The 21,799-nt window shown below is 47.5% G+C and overlaps 1 protein-coding gene across 2 annotated transcripts in view; it reads right to left on the bottom strand.

The window, feature by feature from the left end:
* DPF2 (double PHD fingers 2) overlaps window positions 1–18,086 on the bottom strand; it is an 80,393-nt gene extending 62,307 nt beyond the window's left edge. For both annotated transcript variants that reach the window (XM_082270933.1, XM_082270934.1), the window contains exons 1-4: window positions 17,973–18,086; window positions 9,876–10,036; window positions 9,055–9,162; window positions 8,390–8,553 (exon numbers count right to left, since the gene is read on the bottom strand). In XM_082270933.1, coding sequence (XP_082127059.1) covers window positions 8,390–8,553; window positions 9,055–9,162; window positions 9,876–10,036; window positions 17,973–17,995 — 456 coding nt within the window. In that variant the 5' untranslated portion in view covers window positions 17,996–18,086. The remainder of the gene's footprint in view (window positions 1–8,389; window positions 8,554–9,054; window positions 9,163–9,875; window positions 10,037–17,972) is intronic.
* Between the last annotated feature and the right edge of the window lie 3,713 nt (window positions 18,087–21,799).

Here is a 21,799-nt window from a genome sequence, read left to right as displayed (position 1 = left end):
GCTCCTAAGCACCTTAGTCCAATCAGCCACCGCCTGAGCCACCAAAACGGATGCGAAAATGGGTCTTAGCAACGAGCCCGCCACCGTATAGGAATGGCGGGCTAGAGACTCCAACCGCCAGTCCGTGGGATCCCGGAAAACCGGGGTATCCTCAGAAGGAACCAAGGTAGCCTTGTTTAACACGGGCACATTGTGATCTACCTGTGGAGGCACACACCATCGCGATTCCGTAGCCGGAGCAAAGGGATAAAGCAATTTGAACCGACTAGGTACCAGAAATGGACGTTTTAACAGTGGAATGAAACTCAGCTGGGCAGGGAAAAACCTGCGCCGACTTGCGGGTCCTGTGCGTCCCAAATGAGGACACAACGCCCGGAGGACTGGGCTCATCCTCCAAAATGTAGTGTTTCCTTAACAGAAACAATTCATCCATGGTCGCCCGCTCTTCAGGCGACCCCGGGGAGGAGGCATCAACCCCTTCTACCTCTGCCTCCCCCTCAGACCCCAGCGGGTCCAAGGATGAGCGAGACCCTGAAAAGGGCACGCTCGCAGCAGCCATATCACCATCTGAATCAGATGAGAGAGACAATCTGGGCCTCTTTTTTGCAGCACGTTCAGCCATCAGCATTTCCATATTTGACACCAAAGTCGCCACTACAGCGACTACTACAAATCAGGTCTCAGAGGGGCCACAGGAGAACTGGGGACCCCCAATAGAGCTGGGGGGAATTTGCTGTCCTGAGAATCCATTGCTCAAGGTTACAAAACAACAGTGCAAGAAAAGTTTGTACTGACCCTTTAAGACCGCTGCGGAGTGCGCAGCCCACCACTACAGCTACAGTGACAAAGACCCCCAAACAGGAGAAGAAAAAACTGAGCCAGAAGCGACAATACAGAAAGATATTGAGAGCGATAACCTGCAGAGCCCTGCAGAGTGTTGCCACTGATGTCCTGCTTCAGAGGAAAGGGAAGTGCTGCCAGAGTAGGCTGAACTTCTAGGCTGCATGACTCAGGGAAAATGGCTGCCCCATAGGATTGCATGGAAGGCTCCGGCAAAATGGCCGCCGGACATGCGGTACGAACAATTGTTCTGCTACCGCAAAATGGCGGCAGATGGCACCAAAACAGCATGTAGTATTGCCCATAGAGAAGCCAAACATGCCTGCCCATACCTAAAATGGCGGACCGCGCGGTTTTACCCCGCAGCGGCCGCCACACACACAGTCTGTACCCCCAAAAAGCACTGAAGTGACACAGGGAAGGGGACCCCCAAAAACATGCAGCACCGCAGCGCATGCACAAGCGATCCCCGCAGGGACCGCATCAGGGAGTCACACAGGCACAGACATGGGGGACACACAGCAACACAGGACTGCCACCCCAGACAGAGGCCCCACACAGAAGTACTTACATGTACCAGATGGCATGGGGAGCCTCTCAGAACGGAAAGCCGCTGTCCTCATCTGACAGGGAGTGCCGTTAGCCAGGGACATGACACTGCAGCATCGCAGATGTGTCCTGTGAGGTAGCCACCTCACGGCTGCATCCCTGCCGCGAGCAGGGATGGGTCGTTCATAGTTCCAGGACGAACTACGGCTGAACGCTCGATGGCGGGCTGGGGGTCCATCTGACCCTCTGCCCTGGAGAACCAGGGCGGTCAGTCCGAATCCCAGCACCGCATGATCCATCTTCTTCCGAAGAGTCGACTAAAAACTAAAAGCTGACAAAATAAACAGCTAGTAAAGTATGAAAAAACTGACATTTTCAAAGAAAATCAAATAAAAGATTAGAGACTGAGACTGTAGCCCCAGCACAGGGAATCCTAACTACTCCTGACGCTAGGCAGAAAGAAACTGAGTTGGGAGTGGTCACTGCAGGGGGGTATTGACCAGGTGGGACAGCCCCCATGGGTGTGTATATGCAAATGTTCTTTTGACTAAGTCTTTATGCCTAGCTACTCCTGCGGAGCGGAAGTCAATACCCAACAGTGATGACTTAGAGGCGGCGGCGACTGTCGGAGGACGTAAGAGAAATAAGAATTGTTGCTCTACATAAAGATGGCCTCCTAGGCAAGCTGTCATGAAATGGCGGCCCGTGGTCCAAACACGGGCCAAGCGACGCTACTGTCTGGACCGTCAGGCTGCCAGTGTACATTGCCACATCCCCACTCCACAGTTATTGATTGCTGGGACCGCGAACGTCGCTGCAACCAATGACATTGCATGTGCGCCCCACCCCCCTGCTGTTTACTCTTTTACGGCTCCTGGCCAGGCCCTGAGGTGAGATGTGACACCCCCGCCCCCTGCTGCTTGTCATCTCGCTTCTCTCACTCAGCCAGGCACGAGGTATTGTGGGGTGTTTACAGGGGCACGATGATGGGCACATTTTCTCTTAAGGGGCACATTTAATGTAAGGTTCACTCTGATGGGCAGAACAAAATGTAATCAGCAGTGTGTCTCTTAACATAAAATATGCCCATTAGTGTGAACATAAAACAAGGGGCACTCTAAGGGACATATTTTATGCTAAGGGGCGCGCCCCGATGGGCACACGCTAAGGGGCGCGCCCCGATGGGCACACGCTAAGGGGCGCGCCCCGATGGGCACACGCTAAGGGGCGCGCCCCGATGGGCACACGCTAAGGGGCGCGCCCCGATGGGCACACGCTAAGGGGCGCGCCCCGATGGGCACACGCTAAGGGGCGCGCCCCGATGGGCACACGCTAAGGGGCGCGCCCCGATGGGCACACGCTAAGGGGCGCGCCCCGATGGGCACACGCTAAGGGGCGCGCCCCGATGGGCACACGCTAAGGGGCACGCCCCGATGGGCACACGCTAAGGGGCACGCCCCGATGGGCACACGCTAAGGGGCACGCCCCGATGGGCACACGCTAAGGGGCACGCCCCGATGGGCACACGCTAAGGGGCACGCCCCGATGGGCACACGCTAAGGGGCACGCCCCGATGGGCACACGCTAAGGGGCACGCCCCGATGGGCACACGTTAAGGGGCACGCCCCGATGGGCACACGTTAAGGGGCACGCCCCGATGGGCACACGTTAAGGGGCACGCCCCGATGGGCACACGTTAAGGGGCACGCCCCGATGGGCACACGTTAAGGGGCACGCCCCGATGGGCACACGTTAAGGGGCACGCCCCGATGGGCACACGTTAAGGGGCACGCTCCGATGGGCACACGTTAAGGGGCACGCTCCGATGGGCACACGTTAAGGGGCACGCTCCGATGGGCACACGTTAAGGGGCACGCTCCGATGGGCACACGTTAAGGGGCACGCTCCGATGGGCACGCGTTAAGGGGCACGCTCCGATGGGCACGCGTTAAGGGGCACGCTCCGATGGGCACACGTTAAGGGGCACGCTCCGATGGGCACACGTTAAGGGGCACGCATGTTAAGGGGCACACGTTAAGGGGCACACGTTAAGGGGGCACACGTTAAGGGGGCACACGTTAAGGGGGCACACGTTAAGGGGGCACACGTTAAGGGGGCACACGTTAAGGGGGCACACGTTAAGGGGGCACACGTTAAGGGGGCACACGTTAAGGGGGCACACGTTAAGGGGGCACACGTTAAGGGGGCACACGTTAAGGGGGCACACGTTAAGGGGGCACACGTTAAGGGGGCACACTGATGGGCACACATGTTAAGGGGGCACACTGATGGGCACACATGTTAAGGGGGCACACTGATGGGCACACATGTTAAGGGGGCACACTGATGGGCACACGTTAATTTGACTTCCAAAAATGGTGGATATTATGGCACCCAAAGAGTCTCAATTTTGGTACATGTGGTGAAAATTTCTTGTCAATAGCACCTTTAGAAATATATTTACCTAACATGGTGATGTGTTCGATATTTAATCCACTGTATATATGTATATATATTTTTTTTCCCCAGAGCCTAAATCCTTGGCCTTAAATCACTCAGCGTATACAATGCAATTACAGTTCTAGATGCATTATGCAAGAGTTATGTTTTTCTCACTGCAGAAGGGGGTAAATAAAATGCTTCTGCTTTATACAATTTATTGTGAAATAAAAGAAAAACCCAACAGGTATATTAATGGTAAAGACTACAGGCAGCTTAGTGGGCTTGAGGACTCAAGTTACAAAAATCTAACCGATAAAGTCTCTAAGGGCTATAAAAGACTAATTTGACTGAATGCCTTTCACCCAAAAATAAAATAAATTGATTTTGGTGGTACTGATCCTTTGAAACCAAAACCATTTGATATGTAATTTCGCCATCCTTTTTGTTTGTCAAATATGTAAAGGAGTACTATGTCCCATTGCATGAAACATTTTGCATATACAGAAAATACGCAAAGATGTCCAAAATTTAAACAGGCGTTCTATCATCTGTGTTCATATACAGTGGATATAAAAAGTCTACACACCCCTGTTAAAAGGTCAGGTTTCTGTGATGTAAAAAAAATGAGACAAGGATACAGTATCTCACAAGTCTGAGTACACCCCTCACATTTTTGTAATTATATTATATCTTTTCATGTGAAAACACTGAAGAAATTACACTTTGCTACAATGTAAATTAGTAAGTGTAAATTTGCTTTCTCCTCAAAATAACACACAGCCAATAATGTCTTAACTGCTGGCAACAAAAGTGAGTACACCCCAAGGTGAAAATGTCCAAATTGGACCCAATTAGCCATTTTTCCTCCCCAGTGTCATGTGACTCAGTGTTACAAGGTCTCAGGTGTGAAGGGGGGGGGGCAGGTGTGTTACATTTGGTGTTATAGCTCTCACTCTCTCATACTGGTCACTGGAAGTTCAACATGGCACCTCATGGCAAAGAACTCAGAGGATCTGGAAAAAAAAAATTGTTGCTCTAAATAAAGATAGCCAAGGCTACAAGAAGATTGCCAAGACCCTGAAACTGAGCTGCAGCATGGTGGCCATGACCATACAGCGGTTTAACAGGACAGGTCCCACTCAAAACAGGCATCGCCATGGTCAACCAAAGAAGTTGAATGCATGTGCTCAGATTCATATCCAGAGGTTGTCTTTGGGAAATAGATGTGCGAGTGCTGCCAGCATTGCTGCAGAGGTCGAAGGGGTGATGGGGGGGGGGGTTCAGCCCTTCAGTGCTCAGACCATACGCTGCATCAAATTGGTCTGCATAGCTGTTGTCCCAGAAGGAAACCTTCTAAAGATGATGCACAAGAAAGCCTGCAAACAGTTTGCTGAAGACAAGCAGACTAAGGACATTGATTACTGGAACTATGTCCTGTGGTCTGATGAGGACAGTACAAAGACAAGTGAGGAGTACAAAGACAAGTGTGTCTTGCCTACAGTCAAGCATGGTGGTGGGAGTGTCATGGTCTGGGGCTGCATGAGTGCTGCCGGCACTGGGGAGCTACTGTTCGGTTGAGAGAACCACGATTGCCAACATGTACTGTGACATACTAGAGCAGAGCATGATCCCCTCCCTTCAGAGACTGGGCTGCAGGGCAGTATTCCAACATGATAACGACCCCAAACACTCCTCCACGAAGACCACTGCCTTGCTAAAGAAGCTGAGGGGAAAAGGTGATGGACTGGCCAAGTAGGTCTCCAGACGTAAACCCTATTGAGCATCTGTGGGGCATCCTCAAATGGAAGGTGGAGGAGCGCAAGGTCTCTAACATCCACCAGCTACGTGATGGGAGGAGTGGAAGAGGACTCCAGTGGCAACCTGTGAAGCTCTGAACTCCATGCCCAAGAGGGTTAACGCAGTGCTGGAAAATAATTGGAAACACACAAAATATTGACACTTAGGGCGCAATTTGGACATTTTCACTTAAGGGTGTACTCACTTTTGTTGCCAGTGGTTTAGACATTAATGGCTGTGTGTTGAGTAATTTTATGAGGATAGCAAATTTACACTGTTATACAAGCTGTACACTCACTACTTTACATTGTAGCAAAGTGTCATTTCTTCAGTGTTGTCACATGAAAATATATAATAAAATATTTACAAAATGTGGGGGTGTACTCACTTTTGTGAGATACTGTAAATCATTTCAGACCTTTTTCCACCTTTAATATGTCACAGATAAACTGTAGAAATAAATTGAAAAACAAACTGAAATCTTTCAGGAAGTAAAAATAAAAAAAAAATAAAATAATGTGGCTGCATAAGGCTGTGGATGTAGCGGTGTTCAGAATTAGGCAATAACATTCTAAATCATGTTAAATAGGAGTCAGTACACACTTATCATTTAAAGTGCCACGGACTAACCCCAAATAAAATTTCAGCTGTTCCAGTAGGTCTTTGACAATTTCTTAGTTGCATCCTACAGCAAAAGCCATGGTCCGCAGAGAGCTTCTAAAGCATCAGAGGGATCTCACTGTTAAAGGTATCAGTGAGAAGGGTACAAATAAATTTCCAAGGCATTAGATATACCATGGAACACAGTGAAGACAGTCATCAAGTGGAGAAAATATGGCACAATAGTGACATTACCAAGAACTGGACGTCCCTCCAAAATTGATGAAAAGGACGAGAAGAAACCTGATAAGGGAGACTGGCAAGAGGCCTACAGCAACATTAAAGAGGAAGTAAACCCTCCTCTACAACTTGTACCTATAGGTAAGCCTATGATAAGGCTTACCTATAGGTACTGTAAATATCTCCTAAACATGTACCGTTTAGGAGATATTTACCTTACATGTCGCCAGTGACGTTACTGGCGCATGCGCTCTGAAGGAACGGCCGATCGTGCCGTTCCTTCAGAGCCCCGTGCCGTGACTGTCGGCTCTAGCGCGCGTGCGCGGGAGTGACGTCACCGCGGCTCCGGCCAATCAGATGGCCGGATGCCGCGATCCCGGAAGACGGGCGACTAGACATGTCGCCCGTCATAGAGGTGAGTGAGCGGCACGGCGGGGGCTCGTTCTGAGGTAAGTATTGCATAATGAGCTAATATGCGATGCATACTAGCTCATTATGTCTTTCTTTTGCAGGGTGTAAAAAAAAAAACTCAAACGAGTTTACAACCTCTTTAAAGGAGCTTTAAGAATATCTGGCAACTAGTGGCTGTGTGGTATATGTGACAACAATCTCCTGTATTCTTCATATGTCTGGGCTATGGGGTAGAGTTGCAAGACGGAAACTTTTTCTTAAGAAAAACATTCAAGCCTGGCTAAATTTTGCAAAAACACATCTAAAGTCTCCGAAAAGCATGGGGAAAAATGTGTTATGGTCTGATGAAACCAAAGTTGAGCTTTTTGGCCATAATTCCAAAAGATATGTTTGTTGCAAAAACACTGTACATCACCAAAAGTACACCATACCCGCATCATGCTTTGGGGCTGTTTTTTCTTCAGCTGGAACAGGGGCCTTAGTCAAGGTAGAGGGAATTATGAACAGTTCCAAAATTGGCACAAAACCTTCAGGCTTCTACTAGAAAGCTGAACATTTAGAGGAACTTCATCTTTCAGCATGACAACGACCCAAAGCATACATCCAAATCAACAAAGGAATGGCTTTACCAGAAGAAAATTAAAGTTTTGGAATGGCCCAGCCAGAGCCCATAGCTGAATCCAGTTTGCAAATCTGTGGGGTGATCTGAAGAGGGCTGTGCACAGGAGATGCCCTCACAATCTGACAGATCTGGAGTGTTTTTTTCCAAAGAAGAGTGGGCAAATACTGCCAAGTCAAGATGTGTCATGCTGATAGAATCCTACCTAAAAAGACGGAGTGCTGTAATAAAATCAACAAGTGCTTCCACAAAGTATTAGTTTAAGGGTGTGCAAACTTATGCAACCTTATTGTTTTTGTTTATTATTTTTTACCTTCCTCCACCTAAAAGATTTCAGTTTGTTTTTCAATTGAGTTGTACAGTTTATAGGTCACATTAAAGGTGGAAAAACTTCTGAAATTATTTATCTTGGTTTCATTTTTTTTACATCATAGAAACCTCACATTTTAAGAGCCCATTCACACTGCCGCGACTTGCCAGTCGCGGTCGGTCGCGGTCCATTTAGTACAGGACTCGTTCTAACAGGAGCGACACAAGTCGCTCCGACTTAGAAAAAGGGTCCTGTACTACTTTGGGGCGACCTCGGAGCGACTTGCATAGACTTCCATTATGTGAAGTCCCTGCTAGTCGCGCCGAAGTCGCTGTGCACAGTGGTGCACGCGACTTCACAGGTCGCCCCCCGAAGTCGTGTCGCCTCAGTGTGAACCGGCTCTAACAAGAGTGTGTAGACTTTATATCCGCTGTATCTGAAAACCGTAAACAAAAAAATTAAAATACGAGGGGGGGGGCTCATTATTGTGTTTCCTCCCCACAGGCTGCGTGTCAGCTCCCTGACTTTATTGTAATAATCCGGCTCGCTACATTACGCTGCTTCACGCTGTTGGCCTGTACCTTCCGTGCTCTGCCAGCAACAGACGGGAACTCTGAAAGACTGTCATCATCACGAGGGTCAGGGACAATTCTCTTCTCAATGGGCTCTGCTCGCAGGAGAGCTTCTAAGCTGCTGCCATCTTGTGGAATCAGCCCTTCTTTCTTCAGAACCTGCTCTGAGTCAGCTGAAATGAAAACACAAAATGTAGACAGTCTTTTCTGTGCTCCCATCAGTCTATAATTCAGCTCTCATTTCCTACTGGAGGCTAAAATGGCACGCTCCAAACTTCAAGCAATAGAACTGAAAAGGTTTCATTGTAATGTAAAACATAGTTGGCAAAACATGTTAAGGATATCTTGTCTCCAACACCTTTTCCAGGCTTCAAAAATGCGAAAAAAGCTTTGAGAAGTAAAGCTTATCCACATACACAGTATATTACAACTGTGCAATAGGCTGTGTGCTTGGAGCACTTCTTTAGAACATCTACACGTAATTGGGTACACAACTTCTGATAGCTATACAAACTACATCTACAACCTTACAAGTCTATCGAAATGCCAAACCTGCGTGAAGCATGTCAAAGGAAGGTAACCTGCAGGTCAAATGGAACTGAATTTTGAATGACCTTAGAAGTGCGAGACTAATGTGACTGACCTATTCCAAAGTATAAAAACACGGACATTACCGGGTTTCAGAGAAGGGAATGTAAGTCTTGGGTCCTCAGGAGGGTGCGCCCTCCGCTTCTTCCGCCACCGCCGAGATGGATAGGTATAAAGCTGCCCAGGAGCTGTACCTTTATTACAATAAAGCAAGATAAAGTGAAATTACCCATTTCATGATTGGACACATACACAGAGCACCTTTTATTTCAGCAATTCTGCTGGTTTTATACAAACTAACTTATAGCTCCTCCTATTTAACTAAGCATTCATTTCAGGAAACAGATACAATTTTTAATTGACAGCAAATCTTGTAACTATTTTTTATTTTACTGCGATTAGTTTGGAACATTTAGGAAAAAAAAAGAAACACTAATTCCTGTGACTGGTTTGAGAATTGGCTGAATCAGATTAGAGAGAAACTGATTCCACCCATATATAGAAATCCTATTCCCCTCTTACGGCTGCAAGGTACTATAGATCGTACAATTTGAATGCTGTATATCAATATCTGAGATCCAAAAGCAGAATCCGCTAATGAAGTTAGCATGTACCCAGAGGAGCCCTTCTAAGAAAAAGATATTGACTGGCAGGATATTGTGGCCCATGTTTAGTTCAGTGCAGTGTTTAAAGAATGCTTCACTGAGCACTGCTGTGTAAGGAGCCATGCTGTCCAATACAATTCCCCTAAGCAGGTTCCAGGGATAGTGTTCAACGTAACTTTGACAATCAAGTGCCGTGAGATACAAGACTCAGGACAAAATTACGCATCAAATAATACTGGGTTAGAAGTGCTCATCAGTAGGTAACCAGACTGGCTCTCAGATGGTTTTTTGCAATATCATACCTGGACCTCTGTGCCTTTTCTCCATCCATATGTAACAGTTGCTCTGAGCCACCCCAGTTTGGGAATCCAAAAAAGGCATTCGAACACTGCGCTCTGCACATAAACGTGCATTGTAATTGTGGCATTGCTCCATGGCATCTCTGTAATACTGTTCACCAATGCTGCAAAACAATAATATATATATTAGTATACAATAGTATAACCTACAACAAAGGCGGGAGGTTGCTCTGTGCAGAAGCAACAAACTGACAAGATATCTTTGTCTCTGCCCTATCTTCCATTCAGTGTATGTCTTGCACTGCAATAAAACCAATTGGCACCTTCTATGGACTGTCTCTTTCCTGTCTGAGCTCTGCTATGCAGGGTCAGAAAGAGGCTGCTACAAAGTAAAATTCAGGTGCTTGCAATTAAAAAAAATATATACATTTGATGTAGAGCTGCACGATTAATCGTAACAGAATCGAGATCGCGATTCACTCCCCCTGACGATCTTAACATGACACTTGCTCGATTCTTTACATTCTGTGAGGGAGCAGCTGTCAAAAAAAAAAAAAGCCTCCCACAAAAGCCTATCAGCATTAGTCTCCCACTGAACTGTAAACACAAATGATTACATTGTATCTTTTCTTTCCCTCTGCAGGAGGAAGGAAGTTTAACCTCTTAGGCCCCGTTCACATAGGGGCGATCCGACTTCGGGTGGCGACCTCCGAGGTCGCGGTGCGAGCAGCGAGCCGCGACCTCCGAGCGGCCGCCACGGACATAATGTTGAAGTCTATGGCGGTCGCCTCCTGGTTGCCCCAAAAAAGCTCCGGACCCTTTTTCTAAGTCGGAGCGACTTGTGTCGCTCCTATTAGAACGGGTCCGCAGCTTCCCTATGGAAGGCGACCTACGGCGACCTGTGAGGCGACCAGGTCGCCTCACAGGTCGCCTTAGTGTGAACGGAGGCTAAAAGACGAAACCTTTTACCTTGTTGCTTGCAAGTTAAATCAGTTTATTTTTCCTAGAAAAGTAGTTAGAACCCCCAAACATTTATATATTTTTTTTTTTTTAGCAGAGACCCTACAGAATAAAATGGTGATTGTTGTAAATTTTTATGTCACACTGTATTTGCACAGCAGTCTTTCAAACGCAATACACTTTAATGAATAAAAAAAATAAAACAAAACCGTAAAGTTATCCCAATTTTTTTTATAATGTAAAAGATGTTACACAGAGAATCGTGATCTTTATTCCAAGCAAAAAAATCGTGATTCTCATTTTGGCCAGAATCGTGCAGCTCTAATTTGATGTATTAATGATTACAGAACGGCATTAATCTGTGCAGTTTTGATTTAAAGCATATCTAAACTCAAAAACAAAAATTTAATAGCTGGAAAAAACTGACAGGCTGACCTGATTGGAAAGCCCGTGGGATAGGGCCCTAATATTTCACTAACAATTTAATATATTATTCTCAAATGTAACCATGCAGGTAATAAATGACCATAACACACTAAGGCAATATGAGAGGATTCACACTGTACTACACTGTTACCAAAAGTGACACTGTGACCTGCGTCATGGCTCTTGTAGTCAGATTGGTATATCTCGGTTAAAAAAAATAAATCCAAATCATCCTCAGATGAACGACTAGCACCATCCTCAATGTAGAAATGCTGGCAGATGTGTGCAGGCAGCCCATAGAAATGCAGCGGCTGCATGGACCCAACTATGTCAAAGCTTGACATGCAGACAGGATTGGGTGCACGAATCTGAACGCAGATATTTCCATGGGCACACATCTGCCAGTGGCTCTGCACAGGGAATGGGACTAATGGCCTTTCTGAATGAGACCTTTACATTCACTTCACTAGATGACTCTCAAAGAAAACATGAGGCCTGTTTTTTTTTTTCCTTTAAGGTTAGATTTTTCTTTATATTGTGTCAAAAGTGTTTATTTCTGTAAATTAACAGTTTTTAATGAAAGTAGAATTATTCTTTAAAAATAGCTGTAATTAGCAAAAAAAAAGCGTGTCTCAAAAGACTGCCCTTTCTGCTAACTGAACACTGCCTCAGCAACAAGCTTTGCTTCAACTTGTTTTTGGGTCAAATGCCCTTCCAGCCACTGGAGCAAAGATCGGTCAGCACAATGATAGGATCAGAGAACAGTGGAAAGCTTTACTACTCTTTAGTAACATCTCGCTTACACATGCACACAGATGAAAATCCCATGACATTTTCCAATACAAAATATAGTATACTAGAATTTTTTTAAAGGAGCAAACTGGGCATTTAATGGCATACTAGCACATTATGCCTTTACTTTGCAGGTTATAAAAAAAAAAAACATCGGTTTACTTCCTCCTTAAGGCTTTAGAACCACCTTAAAGTGATAGTAAGGCTCCATGCACACAGGGCGTCATAAAAACGTGCTCCAAAGCTGTTTACATAACGCCGGGAAACAGCAGCTGTAAAAACGTGCTTTCAGTAGCTTTTTCTACTAGCGTTATTGCACGTTTGGCCACAGTAGCTGTTAGCAGCGTTTTTTCTGCCTCCATTCAAAATCAATGGTTCCCTATGGGAGCCTATTGATTTGAATGGAAGTCACACCGCAGGTCGGATCAGGGTGATCCGACTTGCGGTGCGACCTGCACTGTGAGAATCTTGAGGGGGAACTCCACGCCAAAATGGGGAAAAAAACGGCGTGGGGTTCCCCCCCAGGTTCCAAACCAGGCCCTTCGGGTCTGGTATGGAATTTGAGGGTAGCCCCGCGCCGAAAAAACGGCGTGGGGTCCCCCCCAAAATCCATACCAGACCCTTATCCGAGCATGCAGTCCGGCATGCCAGGAAAGGGGAGGGGACGAGCGAGCGGCCCCACCCCCCCTGGATCATACCAGGCCACACGCCCTCAACATGGGGGGGGGGGTGTGGGTGCTTTGGGGCAGGGGGGGCTCTGCAACCCGCACCTCAAAGCACCTTGCCCCCATGTTGATGAGGACAAGGGCCTCATCCCCACAACCCTGGCCGGTGGTTGTGGGGGTCTGCGGGCAGGGGGCTCATCGGAATCTGGAAGCCCCCTTTAACAAGGGGGCCCCCCCAGATCCCGGACCCCCTCCCTATGTGAATGGGTATGGGGTACACTGTACCCCTACTCATTCACCCCATAAAATGCAGTGTATGGAAATAACGACAGGAGACGTTTTGGAAAATTTATTAAAAAACTTCATCCGGCTCTTGTCCTCTCCGGGGGTCTTCTGCTGTCTTCTCCTCTCCGAGGGTCTTCTGCTCTTTTGCTGTCCGCCCTTCTTGTCTTCTCTCCGGGGGTCTTCTGCTGTCTTCTCCTCTCCGAGGGTCTTCTGCTCTTTTGCTGTGCGCCCTTCTTGTCTTCTCCTCTCCGGGGGTCTTCTGCTGTCCGCCCTTCTTGTCTTCTCCTCTCCGAGGGTCTTCTGCTGTCCAATCTTCTTGTCTTCTCCTCTCCGGTCTTCTGCTCTTTTGCTGTCGGCTGTCGGCTGTCCTTCTTCCTCCGGTCCTCCTCCGACGACGTCTCCAGCGATTATGCCGGCCTCTGGTCTCCGCAGCTTATTATATAGCCATTAGGGGCGTGGCCGCCAGATGACGTCATCTGTGACACGAGGGGGCGTGGTCTCCCGATGACGTCATCTGGCGGCCACGCCCCTAATGGCTATATAATAAGCTGCGGAGACCAGAGGCCGGCATAATCGCTGGAGACGTCGTCGGAGGAGGACCGGAGGAAGAAGGACAGCCGACAGCAAAAGAGCAGAAGACCGGAGAGGAGAAGACAAGAAGATTGGACAGCAGAAGACCCTCGGAGAGGAGAAGACAAGAAGGGCGGACAGCAGAAGACCCCCGGAGAGGAGAAGACAAGAAGGGCGCACAGCAAAAGAGCAGAAGACCCTCGGAGAGGAGAAGACAGCAGAAGACCCCCGGAGAGAAGACAAGAAGGGCGGACAGCAAAAGAGCAGAAGACCCTCGGAGAGGAGAAGACAGCAGAAGACCCCCGGAGAGGACAAGAGGCGGATGAAGTTTTTTAATAAATTTTCCAAAACGTCTCCTGTCGTTATTTCCATACACTGCATTTTATGGGGTGAATGAGTAGGGGTACAGTGTACCCCATACCCATTCACATAGGGAGGGGGTCCGGGATCTGGGGGGGGCCCCTTGTTAAAGGGGGCTTCCAGATTCCGATGAGCCCCCTGCCCGCAGACCCCCACAACCACCGGCCAGGGTTGTGGGGATGAGGCCCTTGTCCTCATCAACATGGGGGCAAGGTGCTTTGAGGTGCGGGGTGCAGAGCCCCCCCTGCCCCAAAGCACCCACACCCCCCCCATGTTGAGGGCGTGTGGCCTGGTATGATCCAGGGGGGGTGGGGCCGCTCGCTCGTCCCCTCCCCTTTCCTGGCATGCCGGACTGCATGCTCGGATAAGGGTCTGGTATGGATTTTGGGGGGGACCCCACGCCGTTTTTTCGGCGCGGGGCTACCCTCAAATTCCATACCAGACCCGAAGGGCCTGGTTTGGAACCTGGGGGGGAACCCCACGCCGTTTTTTTCCCCATTTTGGCGTGGAGTTCCCCCTCAAGATTCTCACAGTGCAGGTCGCACCGCAAGTCGGATCACCCTGATCCGACCTGCGGTGTGACTTCCATTCAAATCAATAGGCTCCCATAGGGAACCATTGATTTTGAATGGAAGAAAAAAAACGTATAACGTGGCTTAACGCACGTTAAGCAACGTTATGAAGCCTTATGGAGCCTTTAGCAGCGTCAGACGTTTTTTGCAGCTTGACGCTGGAGCTCCTGAACCCACAGTTCCTGGGTTTTTTTTGGAGCTGTAAAACGCCTATGCCACTTGGAGCTCCTAAAAGCTCTATGTGTGCATGAGGCCATAGAATAACATGGATGGGCGTTCTGCAGCTGCAAAAAAAAACGTCTGACGCTGCTAACAGCAGCTGTAAAAACGTCCAGTGTGCATGAGGCCTAAAGTCTTACTTTTTTTTTTGTTTAAAAATAAACATGTTATAATTACCTCCTCTGTGCAGTTGGTTTTGCACAGAGCAGCCCGGATCCTCCTCTTCTTGGGTCCCACGCCAGCGCTCCTGACCCTTTCCACCCACCGAGCCTGCTTGCCGATGCTCTGTGTTTCAATTTAGAAATTGAGCCGCAGCTCGGCCCCACCCCCTCTCTCTCTTCTGATTGGCTCAGTGACCGTGACTGACAGCAGTGGGAGCAAATGCTTCAGCCAATCACAAGGAAGAGTCCCAAAAAACTTGAGCAACATCGCTGGTTCCAGATAGGGCTCAGGCAAGTATTAAGGGGGACTGCTGCACACAGAAAGTTTATCTTAATGCATTAAAGTAATTGTAATGTTTTTTTTTTTCTTTAATTAAACATGTTATACTTCCCTCCTCTGTGTAGTTGGTTTTGCACAGGGCAACCCAGATCTTCCTCTTCTTGGGTCCCTCATTACTGCTCCTGGCCCCTCCCTGCTATCAAGTGCCCCCACAGCAAGCAGCTTTCTATGGGGGAACCCGAGCCGAGCTGCAACTGTGTGTGTCCATTCAGACATGAAGCTGCCATTCAGCCCCGCCCCCTCTCTCTCCTGATTAGCTAGTTGACTTTGATTGACAGCCACGGGAGCCAATGGCCCCCGAGGCTGTGTCTCAGCCAATTATGAGGGAGAGTCCTGGACGGCCGAGGGACTTGTGGACAACGCTGGACAGAGATGGGCCTCAGTTATTAGGAAGTGCTGGGTAGGCTGCTACACAGAGAAGGCTTTTTATTTTAATGCAATAAGATAAAAAAACCTTGTGCCTTTACAACTCCTTAAACCACTTGCCGCCCGCCGTCAAATGACGGCAGAGCAGCGCGGCTCTCGTTCTGGAACGACGTCATATGACAGCACCCCAGAACAGCCTCTCTCGCACGCCCGCAGGGGCACGCAGTGTGGCGATCATGGCCGCACCGTGTTGCTAGGACACGGCGAGACCCAGATCTTGGTAAAGAGCTAATGACATGGCTCTTTACCCATGTGATCGGCTATGTCCAATCATGAGGAACTGCAGTTAATCAGCTCTCCTCGCCTCATACTGTCAAAGTGTGTGGCGAGGAGAGCCGATCAGTGGCTCCTCCTCAAAGGGGAGTCTAGGAAGGGTAATCAGGGCACTCACTGATCATCATTGCCCTGATAACAGAAAAGTAAAAAAAAAAAAGCATGCCCATCAGTGTGGCATATTAGTACCTCCTCATGAGTGCCCATCAGCGCACATCAGCGAAGGAGAACAAATACAAATTTTCTAAATTTACTGACAAAAAAAAGAAAAACTTTTTTTGTTTTTCCAAAATTTTCTATCTTTTTTTTTTTTGTTTAAAAATTAAAAAAAACAGCAGTGATTAAATACCATCAAAAGAAAGCTCTATTAATTTGAAAAAAAAATTATAAAAGTTTCATATGGGTACAGTGTAGCATGACCGCGCAATTGTCATTCAAAGTGTGACAGCGCTGAAAGCTGAACATTGGCCTGGGCAGGAGGGGGGTGAAAGGGCCCGGTATTAAAAACCATCTGCTTTTAGAACCACTTTAATGCACAGCATGCCATTAAGGCAAAGAAAACTTTATGCTGCCTTCAGACTGATGCATTGCGATTTGACTGCACTGGGGGAGCAGCTCGGTGTACCTGTGGATTAGGAGAGGGTTACCTGTGCTTTCCCATTAACTTGTATTAGATCCTACAGTTTTGGTGTGCTGACAGTGCACCAAAACCGAAGGACTTAATAGAACTCTATGGGAAAGCAAAGATAACCGGTGTTCCGTGAGAATTACCTACCCGTGAGAAAAACCTACCCTCGTCACTTCCGGTTGCACGGCACTGTATGTCATTCGGCGTTTACATTAAAACAGCTGTGCTGCAATACGAGTCATCTCCACTCCTATCCCTGTCACTTCCCTCATCTCGCCTAGTAAACATAAAAGCGGCGGCGGGTGTATGCGAACCTAAATCACGGAGCCGAGACCCGCTTTTATATTTACTAGCCAAGATCAGGGGAGTGACAGGGACAGGAGCGGAGATGACTTATATTGCAGCACACTTGTTTTAATGTAAGCGTGGCGTGGGTAGGTTTTTTTCACGGACACCGTGATAATTTCCTACTAGTGCGCATGCGCACTAGTCAGGTCCTCAGCTCTTTCATTAGGTATCCGGGCCTGTGAGCATGCGCACTGCTGCGCTGCTCAGCTGTTCCTGGCCGGAAGTGACGAGGGTAGGTTTTTCTCACGGGGTAGGTAATTCTCACGGAACGCCGGCACCAAACCTGCAGGTAAAGTGCGCCGCTCCCCCAGTGCGGTCAAACCATATCACTCGGACATGTTTATTTTATACAACCATTCTAAAGAAAAACAAATTGTGAAAAGACGCTATGCAGGAGGGGATTACAGATTACTATATGTACTTAGAACAATTTCATTAAAAAAAAAAAAATAAAGTGTGTAGAGTTAAAAATAAATTCTTTTGAGGAATCTAATGAATGGCCTATGAGCAGCTTGTGGGTGTAAGAGGAGTGTAATAAACATATGGCAGCACTGCTGCTGGTGTATAACAGGAGTGAGATGAGCTGTTATCTGGAGGACGGCCATTGATAGAAAGGTAAACAATGGGTAGCCGAGGATCAGGCAGCTTCCTCTCCCCGGAGTGGTTCATACACACAAGTGATTGCTGCCTGTGCAGAGTAAACATTGTTATCTTTATGTATGATGCTCTGCTACATAATCACACAGCGCCAATCACATCCCCGGGAGAGGGGATATAGATATTAGCGGTCACATGACTGCTGTGTGAGGGATAGGTGCTAACAATGCTCGGCCTACACGAGGAGGGGGCGCCGCTATTCTCTACCTGCCTGCTAGTGACAAGCTGGGCCTTGTAGTTCTACAAGAAGTACAATATGTCCCAGCCTGCCTCAGGACTACACACTCTCCACTCCCTCTCTGAGGTAAACCCTGCCTTCCCGCCCGACAACAACCGCCTTCACGGCCGCCTCTCTCTTCCACTAACTCCGCCACCTTCCCACTTCCCCACTTCACTTTCTCCCATTTGCTTCACTTACATCTTTTCTACAGCCGCCGCCATCTTCTCAGTCTCTCCCGCGACACAAGCACTCTAACAGGGCGCATGCGCACATGCAGCATGACCTCACTCGTACACATGCGTGCTGCTACTGCTGAGTCGCACGCGCTACGTTAGGGCTGAGGAGCTTCCTTCTCATGGCGCATGCGCGGCAAGAGGATTACAGCATTGTGGAGGCTTGCTGGTGCTTACGTAGCGTTATTGCGAGCTGCTGGCTTACAGTAAATTTGTTTTGCCTAATACGAGTCTTCTTCCCTACTTTGGCTTTTATTATTATAATAATGTTAATAAATAAGCTTTGATTTTGTATATATTTTCACAACAGCGGCCTCTCTGAACTTTAACCACTTCAATACCGGGCACTTTCACCCCCTTCCTGCCCAGGCTAATTTTCAGCTTTCAGCACTGTCATACGTTGAATGACAATTGCGCGGTCATACTACACTGTACACATATAACATTTTTATCATTTTTTCACACAAATAGAGCTTTCTTTTGGTGTTTTTTATTTCTTACAAAAAAAAGGAAATTTTGTAAAAAAAAAAAAAAAAAGTTTTTCTTATTTTCTGTGAGTAAATTTTGAAAATAAATAATTTTTCTCCTTCACTGATGTGTGCTGATGAGGCGGCACTGATAGGCACTGATAGGTTGCACTGATGGGCACTGATAGGTTGCACTGATGAGGAGATACTAATATGCCACACTTATAGGCGGCACTGATGGGTACTGAAAGACGGCACTGATGGGCACTGAGAGGTGGCACTGATGGACACTGAGAGGCGGCACTGATGGGCAGCACAGATGAGCAGGCACTGACTGACAGCACTATGGGCACTGTTTTCACTTTTCTGTAATCAGGGCACTGATGATCAGTGCCCTGATTACGTGTCCTGGTCTCCCCTGTGAGGAGGAGCCACTGATCGGCTCTCCTCGCCACACACTTTGACAGTATGAGGCGAGGAGAGCTGATAAACAGCACTTCCTCATTTATATGTGACCGGCTGTGATTGGACACAGCCGATCACATGGGTAAAGAGTCATGTCATTGACATGTTGCTAGGACAAGGCGCGGGCACGATCGCTGCACTGCATGCCCCCGTGGGCGCACGAGAGAGGCCATTCTGGTGCACTGTCATATGACGGCGTCCCAGAACAATAGCTGCACCACTCCACCATCATTTGACGGTGGGCGGGTAGTAAGCAGTTAAGTGGCGGTTCACATATGCGATGCAGGAACCCTGCACATCACACCTGACCCGCAGGCAGTTCACACTGCCATATGGGAATCGCTGGGAGTGTCAATACAAAGTTAACGACACAACCAGATCAGTTTGCATATCACAGTGCGAACTGTCAATTCGGACATTAATTGGATCGCAAAGGTGTGAACACCCATGCAATTCGATTCTGGTGCGGAACAAAAAGGTCCTGTGCGACTTTGGTCCGAATGCAATGCAAATTCAGCCATACAATCTGTATGGCTGAATTCACAACGCACAGACATTGCATGTGGTTTGCAGAGCAGTGCGCTCCGAATCACATGCAATGTCTGACATCGCATATGTTTGAATCCAGCACTAAAAGTTTGCCTAAAATGGAAGTAAACTTCCATGCTTTTACCTATAGGTAAATCAGGGCCATCTTTAACCCAGTCCAAAAGGGGCAGCTGCCAGTCACTGTTATGGGATCCAAAAGCAGCTGCCTCTTGAGCTCACAAATAGTTAATAAGTGAATTTGGGAGGGCCCAAGAAAATGTTTTCCCAGGGTCCAATCAATATTAAAGACAACCTTCAGGTAAGCCTATAATAAGGCTTAGCTATAGGTAGTGTAAATATCTCCTAAACATGCAGTGTTTAGAGGAGATATTCGCATTACATGCAGCCAGTGACATCACTTGCGCATACGCTCTGAAGGAACGGCTGGCCGTGCTGTTCCTTCAGAGTCATCATGTGCCATAAACAGCGGCTCCCGTGTGCATGCCTGGGAGTGACATCATTGCGGCTCCGGCCAGTAACAGAGCCGGAGTCCGTGAACCCAGGAGCAAGACGGGTGAAGACCGGAGCCCCTGCAGCACTTACTTCTCGGTGCAGAAGGGCTTCGTTTTATGGTAGGTTTAACATAATGTGCTAGTATGCGATGCATAACTTGCAGGTTCACAAAAAAAAATAAAAAGGCCAGCGGTGTTACTAAACCCACAACAGTAAAATCGGTCTGTATATGCAGTAAAGCGCACTTGTTATACTCCTTGTGGAACCTAAGGGGTTAATCCTCTGTATTGTGTAAAAAGGCTGTTTTATCCTGTCTTCTCTGATCATCCCCTTCTTCCACAATCCCCAAACCATCTCCTGATAGAACAGAGCCAGGGGACAAACTGCACATGCTCAGTTTGGTGTGTATTGCTAGAAAGTTTTTTTTCTTGGGAGGGTGCATGTGATCAGCACAGGGCCAATCAGCACTGTCCAAACAGAGAGTAAGGGGTCCTGCAGCCACATAGGACAGTCATGGGAAATGAAAACTCCTCCTATAGGCTTTAACCAGACACTGAAAGAAGTCACAAGACTGCTATATACTGCTGATGAGAAAAGGTATTTAGCAGTTTATATTTACTAAAATAATTGCATTTCTGCGGAAGACCAGATATAGTGAATGCATGATCCTGGGTTTATTAACAATTTAAAGGGTTAGGTCACATTTAAAGGAAAAATGTAACGGTGAACTAACACCAGATACTCATCTTACCCCTTCCTGGACCTTACTGTACCTACCTCTGGGGGCGCCCAGCTTTCAGCACCCCTGCAGCAGCATCAACAGTCCAGGAATTTTAAATCCCAGATCTTCATCGTTTTCTACTTCAGGATTTCAAGGACAAATCAGATTGATTCTGATTGGTCAGCACCATCAATGTAACCAGCCCTGACCAATCAGAATTGATGTGGTCTGTGGCAGAAATGAAGAGACGGCAGAAGAGCCATTACCAAACCGCTGGTGCCACTGCAGGGGGGCTCACAGCTCAGTCCCCGGGAGGTAAATACACGGGGGAGTAGGGGGTGAGGAGGGTGTCCGCTGTTAGTTCACCTTTACATTTTTCTGTAAAGGTGAACTTCCCCTTTAACCCCTTCCTGCCGCCAGATCTAAACAAATGATATGTTTCCTGTGCTCCCCAGTCAGGTGAGTACTTTGATTGGCTGTCACAGTTATCAAGAGTAAAAAGAAAATGTAAACAACTGCGCTAAACCAACTAAATAAATGTGGAGCTGCAACTTCAAGTGTGACTATCACCTTAAAAACAATGTATATATATAAGTTGCGCTAGAAAGTGAAAAACATATGTGATTATGTAATAGAGTCCAAAATAAAGTCCATGTATACTCTGGTAAGGAGTATTTTCACAGGATTGGAGGTGTCTGTGTCTTCTACCATCACTACTCTAGCACTTTTCTGACATTCCTATCACCCGGGGTGTTTATTCAATTTATTTGTGGTTTTACGCTATGGCGTTTTTCATTTTAAATTTCACATGAATACCCAACACTGAGGAGATCCATTCAGAAATACGGAGTCCGATTGACATCTGGTTCCTGTGGACCCCTTGAAGTTTTTGGGCTCATATATCATTTGCCTTTGGTAAGCGGTACCTGTACAGAAAATTTCGTCAGACGTGCTGTTTACTTATACATGGACTTTATTTTGGACTCTATTACATAATCACATATGTTTTTCACTTTCTAGCGCAACTTATATATATACAGTTATCAAGAGCCCGCCGTACCAGCTCATAATTGTAAACAGTGACCAGGAGCTGTCAGT

The sequence above is a fragment of the Pelophylax lessonae genome (assembly GCF_965119305.1).
Source record: "Pelophylax lessonae genome assembly, chromosome: 10".
NCBI classification, from domain to species: domain Eukaryota; kingdom Metazoa; phylum Chordata; class Amphibia; order Anura; family Ranidae; genus Pelophylax; species Pelophylax lessonae.
Note: the sequence above shows the minus strand (reverse complement) of the source record. Positions and strands in the feature narration are given on the sequence as shown.